The sequence below is a fragment of the Tenrec ecaudatus genome, chromosome 13 (assembly GCF_050624435.1).
Source record: "Tenrec ecaudatus isolate mTenEca1 chromosome 13, mTenEca1.hap1, whole genome shotgun sequence".
Lineage (NCBI taxonomy): Eukaryota > Metazoa > Chordata > Mammalia > Afrosoricida > Tenrecidae > Tenrec > Tenrec ecaudatus.
The window spans coordinates 3,200,539-3,218,806 of record NC_134542.1 but is presented as its reverse complement, the minus strand read 5'-3'; the positions used below and the strand labels follow the sequence as shown (position 1 = coordinate 3,218,806).

Here is an 18,268-nt window from a genome sequence, read left to right as displayed (position 1 = left end):
GTCACCATGGAGTCAGCTCTGACTCAGGGTAACATTCCTCCACCACACACACACAGAGTATGAGCAAAGCTGGGATCCATAGTGTCCTACCGCACCATCCCACCCCGCCCCACCCCAGTACAGACTGCTGGTGGCTGAACAGCCTCACACGTCACCCCGCCCCCTCCCCTGGGGCCTGCGTCAGGACTTTACGCACTGAGAGCCTTAATGGGCTCAGTGTCATGCGGTGATGGGCAGCCTCAATCCTAATGAGATCCCAGACCCTCACAATCGCTGTCCCTGCCTGTGCCCCTTGGCGGTGTACACCGGGTTCAGGAGCTGCTGAGGGACCCAGTAACATAGGTGCGGCTGAGATCACACAGGCGCCCACATTCACATCTGCGTCACAGCAGTGGGGAGGGGCACCCCAGGGACTTGACAGACCTGGCTTGCTCGGTCTCCTCGGTGGGGATGCTCTCTCCTACTGATTGGGGTCCTGCAGGCTTCAGAGAGGAGGCGGGCCTGCCCCCCAAATACTGATGTGCTCAGCTGCCAATTGAAAGGGCCCACCCAGAGGTGCCTCAGCAGAAAGACCTGACAATCCACGTGGGGGCACTGGGAGTCGGGGTCACTTGGGGCAGCGAGTCAACAATGCAATGCACACTGGCCACATGGTAGGGCTGAGACTGGGGCTCACATGCCAGCCCCTCTCCCAGGACCCTTTCTGGGTCCCTGTGGGTTTCTAAGGCTTCTGTCCTCACGGGAGCTGATAGCCTCATCTTCCTCCCACAGAGCAGCCGCTGGGTTTGAACTACCGACCCCGCCTTCAACAACCCAAGTCACAACCCACGACGCCACTAGGGCTCAGTATATATAGTTAAACTATTCCAATGGTATATGTGCATATCATACTACTGTCATGTCCATTCTGACTCACGGTGACCCTGTAGGACAGGAGAAAATGCCCCGGTGAGTTTCCATGGCTGTAACTCTTCATGGGAGCTGACAGCCACATCTTTGTACACACACACACACACACACACACACACAGCTAAATACCTATCTATCGAGGCCTGGTTGGGAGGTGGGTTAAGCCTTGAGCTGCTCATTTGCAGTTGGGCAGTTCAAACCCACCAGCCACTCCTCAGGAGAAGGATGAGACTGCCTGCTCCCACCAAGACAGACGACCTCAGAAACCTGCAGGGCTCTGCCCGGTATGGAGAGGCACGGGGTCAGAGTCTGCTCCATGGGTGTGATTGGTTTGGTACACATACGAGGGGATTTCAAAAAGCTCATGGGGAGATTCCACTGTCTTTCCATTCCTTGTTAACATGAACTTTTTGAAGCCTCCTCAGATGGATGGCTGGATAGAGATAGATAGATAGATAGATAGATAGATAGATAGATAGATAGATAGACAGATAGATAATCTATGATGGTTGGATGGATATATAGATGATAGTGTAGGGGTACAGGGCGTTCTCAGGAGCAACTTTGCAATTGTGGAAAATATTACAGACAGACAGCCAGCAGGACACAGGTCTCCTCGGCCCATGTCAGGACTGAGGGTGAAAGTATTTTCCAATGGGTATATATATATAGTGGGGCTTACAGATCTTTCGTAAGGCATGCATTTCATACAGCTAACAAATGACATAGTCTAAGTGAATAACATAACAAACAAGCGATGAGGTGGGTCAGCATCCTGACCTAGTGCTGGTTGGCCTCAACCCCCCCAGAGCCCTCCCCAGGGGGCTGCTATACTTTATGGTGGGTTGGGCTATCGAGCCTGATTGCTCTGACCTACAGAGAACCTCCAGGCACAGTGAACAGACAGACGCAGGAATGACTCGTCCTTTACCGAGGCTCCTTCATGACCGTTCCTTTATGGAGGTTAGTGAAGGGGCTGTGCTCAGTCATGAGAATGTATATTTAGAGTTACTTATGTCTCATCACCATGAGAGTCTTCCCCCACCGGAGTCAGCCTTCTAGACCCATCATTATGAACATGGAGGTTTCAGCTGCATGACATTCTCATCCAGTCCCTCGGTGTGCCACATGATAGATAGACAGACAGGTAGATGACAGACTGATTTATTGATAGATAAGATAGAGAGAAATAGAAATATGGATGTAGGTGTAGGTATAGATGTAGGTGCTATACATATAGATATTGATATGGATGTTGATGTAGGTGTAGATATAGTTATAGGTATAGAGCAAGATCCAGATGCTATTGATATAGACATAACATAGATGATATGGATGTTGATGTAGGTGTTGGTATGGTTATAGAGCCAGAAGCAGATGCTATAGGTTCAGCTATCGATCTAATGATATAGATATGGATGTATGGGTAGTATGGATGTTGATAGAGATAGAGATGACATATAGATGAAATGGATGTTGATAGACATAGAAATGACATAATAGAGATGATATGATATGGATGTTGGTATAGAGATGACATATAGATGATATGGATATTGATAGACATAGAGATGATGTGGATGTTGATATAGAGATGGCATATAGATAATATTGATGTTGATTTAGAGATGATATGGATATTGATAGACATGGAGATGACATAGATATGATGTGGATGTTGATATAGAGATGACATATAGATGATATGGATGTTGATATAGGGGTGACATAGATGATGTGGATGTTGATAGACATATAGATGATGTGGATGTTGACAGAGATCTAGATAATGTAGATCCAGATGATAGAGATAGCACAAATTGGCTCTGAATCCTGTCACCTGATCTTGCCAAGACAGGGTCCTCTGTCTTCCTGCCTCTTGTCCTGAGGAGGAGCCTTGGGGCGGGTCCCTCTTCCCCTTGACTGTAGGATTTGGACCCTCCCATCTGTCAGCAGTTCTGGGCTGGTGGCCTCTACTCTCTCAGTTCTGTCCCACGGGGGAGCCCACTGGGACCAGTGTTCCCACCGAATAATTCACACATGCTCTTACTCCAAAGGCGTCGTCAGGGGAGACCAGTCCCCAGCCCAGTCCCTGGACGCTGTGGACACCTCGGATGAGGACTCAATTGGGGCCCATGAGATGCCCTGCCCCCAGGGAAAACGGGGAAGCCAGGCTGCGTCCGAGAGTCAGGTAAAGGCCCGGCCAATAAACAGCAAGAGCTAGTGCATTGCATTGTGGGGGAGAGGGAGGCCAAGCAGCCACAGCGACCAGTGGTACTGCAGGTGGTCTCTGCTCCACCCGGACTCCCACCTGGGGGGTCTCAGGGGCTGAGGGAGCCAGACACAAGGACCTGGGAGGAGAGGAAGGGATCCTCTAAGGAGAGTCCAGAACCGAGCTCCTCCGAGGTGGGCCTCGGGGACACTCCAGGTTCTGGGGCCCCTCCTGGGAGATCTGGGGCGAGGCAGGCTCCAGGCTCAGAGGGCCTCGCAGAGTGAGCACCCCAACCACTGAGGGCCCTCTAGGAAGGCCTGGAGATTGACTGTGTGCAGCTGTGGCTGATTGAGGAACCCTGGTGGCACCGAGGGTTAAGTGCCTGGCTGGATTTCCAGAAGCCCCCCTCCCCTCCACGAGGAAAAGGTGTGGGTGTCAACCACCATAGTGACCGCCGCCTTTGGGCTCCGTGAGGCAGTTCTGCTCGGCCCTGAAAGGTTGCTGTCGAAGGGACCGCATAGCCGGGGGTTTACTTTTTGCTCCCAGTGAAGCAGACATGCCCCTCTTTCTGATCCTGGCAAGCGTCTGGGTGCCATCACCCGCAGACCCTGGCCCTGGGTGATGCTGACAAAGCCGTGAAGGACACACATGCCCGGCTCTGGGGAGGTTGCTTACGACGCCTCAGAGACAGGCCTTCCTGGGGACCGTGGCAGGGGCCCCACCCTGGAGCTGCAAGTGTTACCTCACAGGCTGACCTCACCTGACGGCACTTCACAGACGCTGTACTCTCTGCAGTGAAATGGATCTGTAGAGGTCCTCGCCCTATTAGTGTATGCAGTGTATATGTATGTGTGTATGCATATATGTATATGAGTGTATGTGTATATGTGTGTATATGTATATGTGTGCATTTGTATGTGTATATTGTGTGTATATGAATGTGTATGTGTGTATGTATATGTGTGTTTGTGTGTAAGGTCTGTGACCACCCTTTGTCCAGCGAGCCTGCTGGCACCATTGTCCCTACTGCCTGTACTGTGTCCCTTGCTGGTCGTCCTCCCAACACCTTGGAGCCCCTGGGGCATTATAGCCACACATGGACCTGCTAACTGCATAGTCAATAGTTTGAAACCCCCAGCTTCTCTGAGGGAGAAAAAAGAGGCTTTTAGGTCCCCCAGGAGTGGCCGTCTTGGAAAGCCACAGGAAAGCCACCCCTCCCCCCCCCCGCCACCCCGCACCCTATCTACAGGCCCTGGAGTCAGCACCGACTCCATGGAAGTGAGGTGGAGTCGAACAGCTGACAGACCACCTTTGTCTAGGTGAAACATCCTTCACCCAAGTTCCAGGAACCACAGCCTGTGGGACCTGCTGGATCACAACCTCAGTCTGGCAATAGAGCCTGCAGGGCCTCCGGGGTCCGGGGCCTGCCTGTATCGGTGTGTCTGTGCTGCCCACCCCAGAGGGCCTGGACGAGCCCAGTGCTGACTCTCCCACCCAGGCTCCCCCCAACTCTGCGCCTCACTGCCTCACCAGCCCCCACCTGCCAACGGCAGCTTCCCCACCCCTCGGATGCTCAGTTCCCAGCAGTCACTGAGTGCAGAGTGTGGCTTTCACCGGGACGTGTGTGTCAGGCCCTGGTCAGGCTGGGACACACCTTCCCCAATCTGAGTGGTGACCGGGTGTGACGCCCGCTGAGCAGCCTCTCTGAGGGGCAGACTGCTACCCAGGGGCTTGTGGGCCATGTCCGCTCAGGATGGAGGAACGCTCCCACTGCAGTACCTGAGTTCACATTCCTGAGGAAGGTGTGGTGGGAGCAGCACCTACATCAGCAGCACCCGCCCAGGAAGTAAAGTCAGACCTGCCTCCACCCCCAACCTGCCTACCAGTCTGACCCCTCCTATGTGCTCTTCGCTTCCCTCCTGGTTCCAGAGATGACTCTGCTCAACCGACACACAGAACCCTCAGACAACACTCACGAGGGGCTTTGCTAGGGAAGTGCCAGGGCACAGTTCGGGATCAGGAAGGACTCGGGATACAGTTCTTCCATCCAGGAAGGCTCTTCTCAGCCGTGGCTGCAGATCTCTCTCTTTCTCTCTCTCCCCCCCCCCCCCCTTCTCCCTCTGTTCTACTCAAGCAGGTATTCCAAAGTCCATCAGCTCTGCCAACACTGCCCAGAGACACCCACACCGCCAAAGCCTCCAAGGATGCTTGGCACCCTGGTCCCACGCATGGAAGCCCTCCCACCTCCTCCTGCTGGCCTCCAGATTCTGCTGCCTGGCTGCTCACTGTCCCCTGTGTCTGTGGAGCTGCCCCTGTCTGTCTGTCCTGGTCTAGGAGGTTCCCAGTGCAGAGACCCTGGCCCAAGGGACACGCTCAGGTCCTGCCTCCTCTTGGTGGGAGCCAGGCCCACCCCCCTCTGCTGCTGACTCTCTCCTGCTGTTTCTTCTCAGATAGCACATGTGACTCAGCAGGGCGCTGACAGACAGGTGGTGACTGGGGTAAGGCTGGTGACCTGAGTCACACCCTGGAGCTAATAAGGACTGCTGGCCCAGCCAAGTCAGTGGTCCCAGACTTGGGGTACAGAACTCCAGTGGTAGCATCCCCCCTTTGTCACAAGGACTGTGCCAGAAGGGACATTACGTCATTCCCTGCACCAGTGTGCTTCCCAGGTGCATCACCCCCCCTCCCCCACCCTCGAGGCCCCGATCAGCCACCCACTGCCTGATGCCAGCGGCCTCTCAAAGTGCCTCTTCCGGCCTTAAAAATGAGGGGTGTCGGCAGTCACAGTGGGGAGAGGCCTCGCTGGGCTTGGGGCTGGGAATAGAGGAGGGAATCGATTTTCTGGTGTCTCCATCTGAAAGCCACTGGGTGACTCAGGGATGTGTCTTCCTTGTGGTCATTTCAGGCCTCATCACCGGGCCTAACACCTGCCCCAGGGGGCCCAGAGCTCTTTGCAATGATTGACAGTGAGTGTGTATGTGTGTGTGTGTGTGTGTGTAAAATGATGGTGTGTGAGAGTGTGTGTGTCTGTGGGTGTGTCTGTGGGTGAGTGTGACAATATGAGTGTGTGCGTGAGCATATGTGTCTGTGCCTATGAACTTGTGGATGTGTGTATGAGAGCTGTGTACCTATATGTGAGTGTGCAGTGTCAGTGTGAATGGGTATTATTTGTGCCTCAGTGTGTATCCGTGTGCATGTGTGTATGTGCTCCTGTGTGTACTTGAGTCTATCTGCATTCACTTACCCACCGACAGAGTAGAAGTGTCCCTGCTTCCAACTTATGTTCCAAACCCCCATCTCCAGAGTCCCCTTGCCCCTCCCCCGATGGGCAACCCTGGGCTCCGTCTACACCCTCACTGGGAGAGCTGTGTGCTCTCAGAACCAGAGTCAGGGCAGCTCTGCAGCTGAGACGGCCCACTTAGCCGCCCCCCATCCCCCACTCCTGCTCCTCTATATGCAGGTCACCTTCAAGCAGGGCCCCCGGTGACCGTGGGCAGAAGCTGGGCTCCCAGGAGAGCGGGATGGGGCAGGGCAATGCTGGTGAGGCAGAGTTGGGCTGGGTGCTGGTGGGAGACGGTGGTGGGGAGGCAGATGCTCATAGGAAGGGCACCGGAGGGCTGTGATGCTTTCCTGGTGTCTTTCCACTCAGCTCTCCACTGTCACCTGGGTGACTGACCCATTCTGGAAGGAAGTGGGGGCAGGAGAGGGTGACATTCTCGGGGTAGTCAGTCCCATGAGGACCATGGGTTCCATGGGGTCACCAAAATGTGGTGTGAATATATGACTAAATGGATGGATGGATGGATGGATAGGTGGATGGATGGATGTTTGGGTGAGTGGATGGATGCATGAACCAATACCATCCTGTCTCCTTCACAACTGTGTCTGGTGAGGTTTCCATTAGGGGGTTCTCTCATCTGACAGAAGGGCCCTCTGGTATGAGCAAGAAATGCCCCAAAGTACAATGTAGGTGGGGTGAAGAGAACAGGCAAGGATGGGCGAGGGCTGGGGAGGGTGCCATGTTCACAGTGTGCCCAGAGCCCGTGGTAAGGGGAGTTTGCCTGGCAGCCTTGGCCATGGGACGCACATTCACAGGTGCCCTTGTTCCAGACCCTCGTAGCCAGCGAACCCATGGATGCTGACCTGGTAGAAGAGGTGCTGAGGAGGAAGCTGGAAGCACTGACCAGCCACGTCAGTGACCAGAGCACCTCATCTGAGGAAGAGGAGGGCCAGGCCTGGGCAGCGGCGGGGTCAGACAGAAGCACCTCCATCAGGGGTCTCCAGGGCACAACCCCGAAGGTGAGGCAGCCCTTAAAAGGCAGGAAGGGAGGAGCAGGTGTCCCTGCAGCCAGCCCCCAGAACCAAACAAGCTGAAAACCTCCCTGCCATCGAGTCTGTTCTGACTCACAGAGTCCCTACAGGACAGGGCAGAACTTCCCCTGTGGGTGTCTGAGATGGTCGTTCTACACAGGGGCAGAAAAGTCCACCTTTATCCAAGGCCAGCCTCCAGGGCTTTGTGAAAGCCACACAGCCCCCTGAGTCCCCGCCGAGTCCCCAGAGCAACTGTGACAGACCCCGCTCTCTTAGCGACTGTGAAGAGCAGCTACTTCCCGGAGGGTGGCCGTCCAAGCCAGGGCCTGGACCTCGGAATTCCTTTCAGGGGTGCTTCCCAGGGTGGGTGTGGGGGTCCCGGGTACCTGAATGTCCCCCCCTAGGATGAATGTGCCTGCCTTAGCTAAGATCACCTCAACAGGGCTGGGATAGGGGTCCTAGCACACATGAAGTGTGCAGCTCCATCCATGCAGGGCTGCCAGCCTTTGGCACTGGGGGGCAGAGCAAGGGCCCCAGGTGGCCAGTGCTGGCCAGGCAGCTGACTGGCAGCTCTGGGAACTGAAAGGGGTCGTGAGGACCCTGAAGCCCCTGCGACTGGTGGTCAGGCATGCTCTTTCCCACCCCAGGTGTATGCAGCTGCAGGAGTGACAGACAGATGGGAGACAGACCCGCAGGGTCCCCAGGATCACGTCCCGCCTGCCAAGATGACAGACAAGGAGCTGTCAGAGCTGGAGGACCGAGTGGCCGTGACGGCCTCCCAAGTCCAGCAGGCTGAGAGTGAGGTATCCCGGGGATGGCAGCCAACGCCTCAAAAACACCACCCTACGGCCCCCTCCCTGTGGGCCCCGCGGGCTCCTCCGGCAGGCAGGAAATGCATCTGGGGTTTTGTGGGCCCCCGATCCACTCCCTGAGTGACCCTGTGACAGACTCTAGTGGGGCAAAGGGTCATCCCAGGGGTCCAGAGGCCAGGGGAAGAACTGGAGGGATTTGAACTGAGGGAGCGAAGCCTGGTCTCCATGTTTGTGGTGTCCTCTGTGCTGGGAGGGTAAGGGGTGGGGCAGAGATGGAGGTGGGGGGGGGGCCTCGTGCCACATGCAGGCCTGGTTGGAAATGGCGCCAGGAAAGCAGAGCTGGAACCCACCAAGCCTTTGCTCACAAGGAAGAGCCCACCCTCAGGCCCAGCACGACTCCTCCCTGAATCACTGCCCCTCCCTCAATCCCTGGGCCCGCCCGTACCCCTTGATCCTTGCGCCTGGGGAGTGGTCAGGTAGGAATGACCACGGAGGATGGAGGGGCCCACCCCGAAGCCCCGAAGCATGGACACTCATCAGAAAGGACACCATACGTAGATTTGGTCCCGTGAGCGGGCGGCGGGGGGTGCAGCTGCTCTGTCTGTTCAGTCACAGAGCCTCCTACCAGTTCATCCTCCCATCTGTCTGTCTGCTCTCCTCGCAGGTTTCCGATATTGAGTCCAGGATCGCAGCCCTGCGGGCCGCGGGGCTCACAGTGAGGCGTCCCGAAAAGCCGCGGAGGAAGTCCAACATCCCGGTGAGTGGGCCCAGACGTGGCAGCAAGGTCTCCGCAGGAGGCTCCGCGAGCGTCACTCAGCCCGGGGAGAGGCAGGAATCGGGAGCCTGGGAAGGGCTGTGGCCGCCGTGCTTGGCCGAAAACTGACCGGCCAGTGGTTGGAGCTGCCCTGTGGATTACAGATGAGGCAGTCCGCCCCCGTAAAGGGAGCCTTGGAGCCCGTGAGGCAGTTCTAGTCTGTCCCAGAGGGCTGCCACACATGGAATCAACACGCATCGGTGACATGAATGCAGAGGGAGCTGCCTGGGGCCCCTGGGCCCCTGATCCCCGTCAGGCTCTTCCCAGAACCACATGGATGAGGTGAAGGGACCCGGAGAACATGATGCTGATGAGGTGATTCCATCAAGAAGAGGAGTCAGAGCACAGATAGGGATGGGAGCCAGAAAAAGACTGTACCAACGGAAACAGACTTCGGAGGTTACAGAAAGGGGGAGGCTCAGGAGGGCAGATGAAGTAACAAGCTGGGGGTGGGGGGGGTGGGGGGGATTTGACTTGGGCCAAAGGTCCGCAAAAGACGGGGGGATATGGAGGAGTGGTTTGATGGGGGTTCGAACAGTTGGATACAGAGGTGATTGGGTACAGAGGTGATTGTCTGAAATGTAACACCCCCCCATTCCACTATAAAAAATGTCCAAAAAATTAATATTTTTTAAAAGCACCATATGGACAAAGAACTGCATCAGACAAATAAAGAGATTCACAGGCTGGGCTGTTTGGTAAAACACAGAGGAATCATTGGATCTGAATTTCCCATACACAGGGGAGAATTTTCCAGAAGGTCTCATGCAACCTTTGGGAGATGCTTATACTTTAAAAGATAGAGAGAGAGAGAGAGAGGTCCTCCATCTCTGTATTCAATGTCATGAAATGTTCTGTATTTTCTTTCCCTAAACTGGCAACCCCAGGCCCTGGCAGTGGAGAGGGGGTGGGGAGATGCCCTTGGCCAAGGACTTGAAGAGACTGACCCTGAGACCTCTCCTTGCCCGGCAGATATTCCTTCCCCGACTTGCTGGGAGGGCGGGCTCGAGCCCTAAGCACCCCAATCCAGAGCCTCCAGGCGAAGAGGTCAAGGTGAGTGTGACCCCAGCTGAGTGGGAGAGAGAGACTGCACAACACTGATGAAGGAGGCAGCCCCCCCACATTAGGAGTGACCCTGAGATGCCGGGGCTTCAGAACCTGGCAGTCCTGGTGGCAGGAGGTGGGGGCAGCGGGAGTCCCTGGCAAAACCTCACAGAAAAAGGGCAAGGGGCAGGGAGGGGCAGAATCGAGCCAGGTCTGACATCCCCCATGGCCCAAAGGGAAGTTGGGTTCTGTCCCCCAGGGGAGCTAACTGAGCCTGTCCACCCTGAGACAAGGGGCACAGACGCCCCAGTCCCGGTCAGTCCCACCAGACAGTTCCCCTTGCTCTGATCCTCCCTGCACGGCAGGGTCAGCCTACCCGTGGGAGTGGCACTCCCAGAAGCCCCTACACCCAAACACGATGAAGAGCACTGAAAGGCAGGAAGATGGCAGCCAGTTAGCCAAGTTGGGGTACACAAGGAGAGGGTGCCGCTGAGGTCACCTGAGCATTGATCCAACTAGGGGTCTCCATGCCCAGTCACCCCAGAAGCAGCTGCACCTGCTATAGGTGCTTCCTAAAAGCTGGAGGTAGGTGATGGACTTGGGTCTCAGTCCAGGTCCCCTGACACTGGTACCACCCCCCATGAGTGAGCCACAGTGCACCCCATAACCAACCATGGAAATCCTAGGAACCAGGCGTTAGGCAGCATCTCTAAGGGGTCACCCCAGAAAGGGTGAAATGGGGAACAGTTGTCCTGTCTCAAGGAAATGAGTCTATAGAAAAATACATCAGCCAGTCTCCTCAGACCCCTGTGAAGAGACCTAGGGACCCATTGCCCTGGACAGGAGACTGAAGTTCTCAGAGGTGAGAGGTGGGCGTGAACTCAGGTCTGTGGTGCTAACATCAGAGATCCTTCCACCAGACGCTGCATTGAGGGCTGGTCTTGGCAGAACTTTGCCGTGGAATTCACTGGTCACACGCATTTTCATGGGGCTCAAACCAAGCCAAACCCACCACCATCTAGTCAGCTCTGACTCACAGCAACCCTGTAGGACAGTGTGCGAGTCTGGGTAGACGAGAGAAACAAATTCATAGACACTCATGTGTATAAGAAAGAGCTTGATATAAAGAGCAATTGTACATCCCAGTCCAGATCAAGTCCATAAGTCCAATATTAGCCCATAAATCCGATACCAATCTACAAAGTCCTCTTCAGACTCAAAAAACACATGCAATGATGGTGAACGCAGGAAGATCACAAGGCAGTGGGTGGGAAGTCTTGTGGATCCAGTGGCATTGTAAGCATCTCAGTGCTGGCAAGGGTCTCCACATGGCTTCTTCAGCTCCCAGGGCTCTAGGAGCTCCATGTGTCTTGTCAGCTAACGTGTCTCATAGGGACTGAGCAGAGAGAGAGGGTGTCTCCCTTCTCCAAGGAGGGATGCAGGAGTTCCCAGAATCCACAGGAGAAGGCCCTGCCCACACAGAGGCCTCACTGGCAGGCTAGACTCCACCCCTTCACTCTTAACCCTCTCAAATTGACAACCATGGACAGAGTTGCCCTGCCACAGGGTTTCCGAGGCCGCCACTCCTCGTGGAAGCAGACAGCCTCTTCCTCCTCCCAGGGAGCAGCAGGCCAGCTACAGTTGCTGGCCTGGGGACTAGCCGCCTGGTGCTGGTTGGAGGTCCAGGTGTTGGTAGAGGAAGGAAGGTGGCTGGCCTGGCTGCTTTGAGCCTGGATGGGGAGGGAGGTTCCAGGTGAGGCCTAAGTGTGCCTGACGCCATGGCCTCTTCCTTCCCAGGTCACGGAGATGCCGCACCTTCTGGAGAGGAAATTCGGTCAGCCTCCAAGAAGCCTAGGTACAAGTCGCCGGGGGGAGGGGCTCAGGGGAGTGGAGGTATCTGCGGGCCTGGGTCCCTCGTCTCCTGTCCCTGAAATCAGGCCCCTCGTGGTGCAACCCCAGCCCCGCAGGGACCTGGGCACAGGGGCGGGGGGGACAGTGATCTGGGCATCAATGGAGTTTGCTGCTTTGCACAGACAAGGGTGGTGGTAGTAGGTCCAATGTAAATCCTCCAGAAACGGTACACAGCCCTACATGGCCTTCGGCTTCATACACAGCGGGCAGGACAGAGTCCGGCTGTCCTTGCTGTTCCCGTGAGGGCCCTGGTGAGACAAAAACCTGGCGTGCTAGATGTCTAACCTGAAGGTCAGCAGTACGACACCCCCACCCGCTGTCCAAGAAAGGCCTACAGATCCACATCTGTAGGGATCGAGTCCAGAGGCCTCCTGAAGGCCCATTCTGCACTGTGACACAGGCCCACGGGAGTCGGAGCCTGCTCGCCCGCTCATCTCAGGGAGCCGAGGACGGTGACTCAGCCCTGGATGCATGTTGTCCTGTGGTCCCATCGCACTCAGCCACCCCCTGACAGACAGCTGGACACGGAGCGGAGGGGAGCAGCCCTACCCCAGGGCACAGCTGGCCCTCGGCCGCAGACCTCTTTCCAGGCCCCACATAATTGTCACATCTGTCCCCCGCGGTGTCTGAGCTCTGACCACCTCTGTGAAAGTCCATCAGACCCACTGCCTCAAAGGTGGCCCTCTCCGTGCACTGCCTCTGCTCACAAGCCATCGCTGGCTCCCACCTGCCTGCAGACCCTTAACCATCTGTCTGCTCACCCCACCCCAGTCTGCCTCTGCTCCATGCCCATGGACAGGCTGGTCCACATCTCAGTGACACCCACCTCCGCCACACACCTGTCTACATCAGAGCAGACACACACCTCCCCACACACACCTGTCTACACCAGAGCCAGGCTGTGAGCTGGAGCTTGCTGCGCCTAACAAGAATCACAACCACAAATATCCCCATGCTGCCAATGAGCTGGCAAGGGCTGGGCACACCCTCCCCTCTGGAGAGCAGCTCCCAGGCCACATGCCAGGTGGGGTCTGAGCATGAGAGCCCAAATTGGAGGGAGAATGGCAGTTGGAAGTGGGAAGCGAGGATCTGAGACCAGATGCACCAGCCGGGTAGCCATGGCCCAGGAGAAGCCATCTCTTCAGATGGACCAAGGTCCCAGACCCCTGGCCTGCCATCATGTCACAGAGTAAGGGGGAAAGAGGGAGAGAGACCCCCCAAACTCCAAGGTGGCAAAGTCTCCCACTGCCTGGCCCTGCGAGGATTCCTGGGAGCAGCTGCAGCTGCTGGCCTCCTTCTCCAGAGAAGCGCGGTCCAGAGGCAGGAGGAGTGGGCCCGGAACCAAAGAGGGAGAGGGGTGGGGTGCAGTGCCCAGGGGACTGCACTCAGGGACGTGAAAAACCTGTGTGCGATTGGTGAGTAGAAAGCCAGTCTGCTTTGTGCCCCAACTTTCCCTCAGCTCGCACAAAGATGTTCAAATGAGAAACTGACCGGACCGCGCGTGTGCAGCGCTGCTAAATGCTTTTGTTCTGTTCTGTTTTGAATGGACACACTGTGAAGACTGGCCACTGGCCTGGGGGACTAGTCTGGGCACTGGTCTGGGGGACTAGTCTGGCCACTGGCCTGGGGGACTAGTCTGGCCATTGGCCTGGGGGACGTGGTTTGGGGCACTGGTCTGGGGGACTGGTTTGGGGCACTGGTCTGGGGCACTGATTTGGGGGAAGTGGTTTGGGGGACGCAAGTAATTCTCAGACCCCTCTTCTGGTCTCCTGAAAGGCAGCAGCGCAGAAGCCTTTGACCGGAAGTCGGTGTACCGAGGCTCCCTGACGCAGAGAAACCCCAACGGGAGGAAGGGGACCGCTGGCCTGGTCTTTGCGGTAACGTTAACACCTCATTTGTGGACGGCTCTGTGGGTTCTGTGGCCTGTCAGGTTAGCACCTTTGTGGGAAAGCCTGCAGAGCACAGGAGCCTGGGACCCAGTGCCACAAACCAACCCCCCGGGAAGCAAAGCAAACCGTGAACCGGAAGGCAAGCAGGAAATAGCTCTTAGCGAATCCAGATCTGGGGTCCTGAGAATTGCTAAACCAGGCACCAACACGGTGCTTCCTATGGGCCTCCTGTCCCTGGGGGGAGGGGGCACATCGCAGATCCAAGAAAGGGGACAGCCCCAAGACCCCCAGGACGCCACCACCCCTCACCAAGCAGCTGACTCCTGTGTGAGAATGACGGTGAACTGGGGGCTGTAGCATCCCGGAGGAGCTCTGCAGATCCCGCCCAGGGGACAAGGGCACTGGGCAAAGCTGCATCTGTGTGAATGTGCTCATGGAACCCGTATGTGCACTTACACGTGTATGTCCGTGTACACATCCACGTGTACACACAAATATATATCAGTACACATGTGTATTTATCAAATTTGTACTGCTTTTGTCTGAGTACACTTCTGCATGTGCCGGCTCCTGTATGCACACATGTGCGTGGCTGCATGTGCACTAGCGTGTGTATCTCTGTACATGCCCACATGGGTGTAGCTACGTGTGCATATACCTGTGTGCACAGTCACATGTGTCTCTAAGTGCACCCTGACATGGGTCTGTGTTTTCATATGTGTGCCTAGTGTGCACTTGCATGTGTGTGTGTGTTGCACACCTACAGGTGTTTATCTGAGTTTACAATCTTGTGTGTGCATTCACTATGTGTCTTGTGTTCACCTGTGTTTGTGTAGGCATGCACACTCATGTACATGTGTATGCATACCTACACATTTTAATCATCTCTGTGTCATGTGTGTGCCATGTGTGTGCTCCTGTGTTTGTGTTGGCATGCACACTCATGTACGTGTGTTACAACTACACAGTTATCCGTGTTTACGATCATGTGTGATTGCATATTGTGAGCATGCTCACTCATGTGCACGTTATTTCACAGAAGCCCGTGATGACCCACCAGCCCTGAAGGGGAGACTCATGGGGACAAGACAACGCAACAAAGATGCCCCTGCCACCCCACCCCTGATCCCCATCTGTTCTCCATCCAGGATGGAAAGAGAAACTCCACTCCCGATGGACACCCCCTGAGGGATGCCCACAACACTCAGACCTCCAGCTCCCGGGGCCCCTCTAGCCAGCCTGCTCCCTGAAACCCCCAGGACCTCCTCCCACTGCACTGCCTGGTGTGGCCTTCATGAACTCAACAGGCCAGGGCAGCCCAGTCAAGGCCCCCGTGGGTCTAATGTGTGGGTCTAATGTGACCGTGCCCACCAGAGGGGCATCTGGACGGTGCCCTTAGGGAGGAAATCTGGGCACCAAGTCAAAGGCCTGAGAGCTAACTAACAAGGGGCACGGACACTCTCAGGCCCCACGCCTGTGCTCAGGGGAAAGCACCCCTTCCAGGGCAGAGTGCCCAGGCTGCAGGGAGCACCTAGGGGGGCAGGCAGGTGGAGGCAGATGAGGGCTCCAGGTGGCAGACAGGCCCTGGGGGACCCTGGAAAAGACTCCCAGGACCAGCTTGGGATGTCAGCCATGAGGGGAACCAGCAGCCCCCGTCCTCAGAGCTATAGACGCCCTCTGGTCTTAGCTCCTCAGACGGATGGGCGCCACACAGTCCCCCTGGGTCCTGGGGCTGACGGAAGCTCCCCAGAGATGCTTTTGGAGCCCCACCCAGTCACCGCAGCGCACCTAGGCGCACCTGCTGTGCCTCGCCTGTAGTCACCGGCTCAGTCCACCTGTCTGCTGTTTTGCACAGGAGGTTGCTGAGGGTGACACAGCAGTTGCTCCCAGGTGACCAGCTGGAGTCGGGTGGCATCTTGCTATTCCTCTGGGCCTTCCCACAAGTCCCTGATGGTGCGAGTGGTACATACTCGACTACAAGTTGCAAGGCTGACAGTTCAAACCCACCCAGAGGAACTTTGGGAGGCAAACCTGGCAACCTGCTTCCAACAGGTCCCAGCCTATAACCCTGTGAGCCCAGCTCTGGCCCGCACCTGGGGCTGCCGTGAGCCAGAACCAACACGGTGTGGGCTTTGTCTATACTCTCTTTCTAAAGTGATTTTGGGATCAGCTCTTCTTGCTCAAATCAGTCAGTGTCTTTTGTTTGTTTATTTGTTTGTTTGATGTGACAGTTTTGTTTAATGAAATGACAGTGGGCTTTGCCAATAACACTTCTTTGAGGACACCTGCTGACCAGAGCCCAGCATGTGGACCTGGTTACTCCCTCGGGAACTTCAGGACAAGTTCCTGGGTCACAGCCTCGGGAAGGGGGGCCCCCACGGCAGATCCAAACACAAGCATGGCTTGGCGAGATGGACACTGGTTTATGCCAGGCTGGACAGAACAGCTGGCACTCCCACTCAGTGCTCAGTACAAAAATTAAAAGGTTCTGAGACAAATCAAAGGCATCTGCTTCTTTTGTTCTGTGCGCTTCCTCCTTGGTCACAAAGTAAATTAAAGTCGACACAAGTCCCTCGGCGTCAAAGAAGACACAGGGTCCCAGTGGCCCCGAGCACATCTCTGAACAGAGATAAAGCAGGCGCAGCAAGCCCCCCTTCTGGAGTAGACAGCGTCCATGGTCAGACGGGGCCTGTTGATCTCTTCTTTCAGAGTGCCCCCCCTGCCCCCACCCGTCGGTGGTACTCAGTGCTGGTCAGAGTCAGGGCCGGGGTGCATAGCGGGTGGTATAGAACCCCTGCTGGGTCCCATTCTCTGCCAGCTCGCCCGTCCCACACGGAACCAGCACCATCTGTCAGTGGGCTGCTAAACGGGTTTGAGCAGAGCTCACAGACCAAGACAGGCGAGGAAGAGAGGATCCTCACACCAGCCAGAGCCCCACCAATCAGGAGGAGGCGGCTGTTGTTGCTGTTGTGGTTGTGGTTGCTGTTGCTGCTGCTGTTGTCATTGGTGTTGTGGTTATTGTTGTTGTTTCATCAGGCACCATCATGTCAGTTCCTCTCCCAGCACCCCCGTGTACAACAAACAGGACCAAAGGCCGTCCGGACTGGTCTCTGCTGATGACACGTCCAAAGGAAGGCACGTTCTGGCCGTACTTCTTCCAGGACAGACTGGACAGTTCTTTGGACGGTCCATGGTACACTCCGTCTCCTTCGTCAGCACCATGGGCTGGGGCATGCATTGTCCATGGAACTGCCGGGCGCCAGGGGCGCCCTCCAAGGCAGCAAGCAGCAACACGAACACAAATGCTCAAACGAGGAGCTCTTTAGGTTCCAGTGACAAACTACATAACAGCTTACGGTGCGGTGGTTCGTGCGGCACAGCAGTGCCTCTGAGGACAGAGGGTGAGGGCTTCGCGTGAAAAAAACGAGGTGCAAGACCATCTGAGGGATGGAGCCCCACCCCGGGTCAAACGTGGGAGGCCCTCTGGGAGAAAGCAATGGAGCCGGAGAAGCCATGGCCTCCGGGACACTGCCAGGGATTGTTGCCAGCTGTCCTGGCTGCTCTGCATCTTTCCAAACCACTTCTCACTCACCGCCATCGTCAGTTCCGACTCACAGCGACCCTAAAGGACAGGGTAGAACTGCCCCTGTGGGTTTCTGAGTCTGTCACTTTGTACGGGAGTAGAAAGTCTCCTCTTTTCTCCCGAGGAGCAGCTGGTGGTTTCGAACCGTTGACCCTGTGGATCGCAGCCCAATGGGTAAGCACTATAGCGCCAGAGCTCCGTCCAAACATGTTTAGGGACTGCTTTTATAATAGACATTAAGTGAGTTTCATCGAATCTGTAATAGGAACTTTCAAACATTCTGCTAAATTTTTAAAAAGCTGGGCACCGCAGGCACATGCTGTGTGCGTCCATCCACATGAATCACCTTGGGCCTGCTGAAGGGACAAGCAGACTGTCCTGGAAGAAGCGCAGCCAGAGAGCTCCTTCGAGGCGAGCATGGTGAGACTTCATCTTACAGACTTCGGACCTGGTGTCAGGAGAGACCAGTCCCTGGAGAAGGACATCCTGGTTGGTCAAGTGGAGGGGCAGCGACAAAGAGGAGGCCCTGGACGAGAGCAGCCATGAGGCGGGTGCAGGGCCGGGCGGTGTTTCCGCTGCTGTGCCACCCGGCAGGTCACGAGGAGCCAGCACTGACCCGATGGCGCCGAACAGCAGCATTTGTGTCCCGTGACAGACACATCTCTTCATGAGAGGCCAAATCGTCATCGCCAGGGCCTCGGGGCAGCGGGAGGGGAAGGGGGATAAGAGTAGATGCCTGACAGACACCTGCTTTCTCTGGGGGTGGACACATCCTGGGACCGG

General features: G+C 56.2%; 1 protein-coding gene across 2 annotated transcripts in view; it reads left to right on the top strand.

Annotated features, from left to right (window-relative positions):
• MLPH (melanophilin) overlaps positions 1–16,335 on the top strand; it is a 41,384-nt gene extending 25,049 nt beyond the window's left edge. For both annotated transcript variants that reach the window (XM_075529038.1, XM_075529037.1), the window contains exons 9-16: positions 2,967–3,100; positions 7,232–7,420; positions 8,080–8,235; positions 8,909–9,001; positions 10,031–10,111; positions 11,900–11,957; positions 13,790–13,890; positions 14,942–16,335. In XM_075529038.1, coding sequence (XP_075385153.1) covers positions 2,967–3,100; positions 7,232–7,420; positions 8,080–8,235; positions 8,909–9,001; positions 10,031–10,111; positions 11,900–11,957; positions 13,790–13,890; positions 14,942–14,968 — 839 coding nt within the window. In that variant the 3' untranslated portion in view covers positions 14,969–16,335. The remainder of the gene's footprint in view (positions 1–2,966; positions 3,101–7,231; positions 7,421–8,079; positions 8,236–8,908; positions 9,002–10,030; positions 10,112–11,899; positions 11,958–13,789; positions 13,891–14,941) is intronic.
• Positions 16,336–18,268: the final 1,933 nt, after the last annotated feature.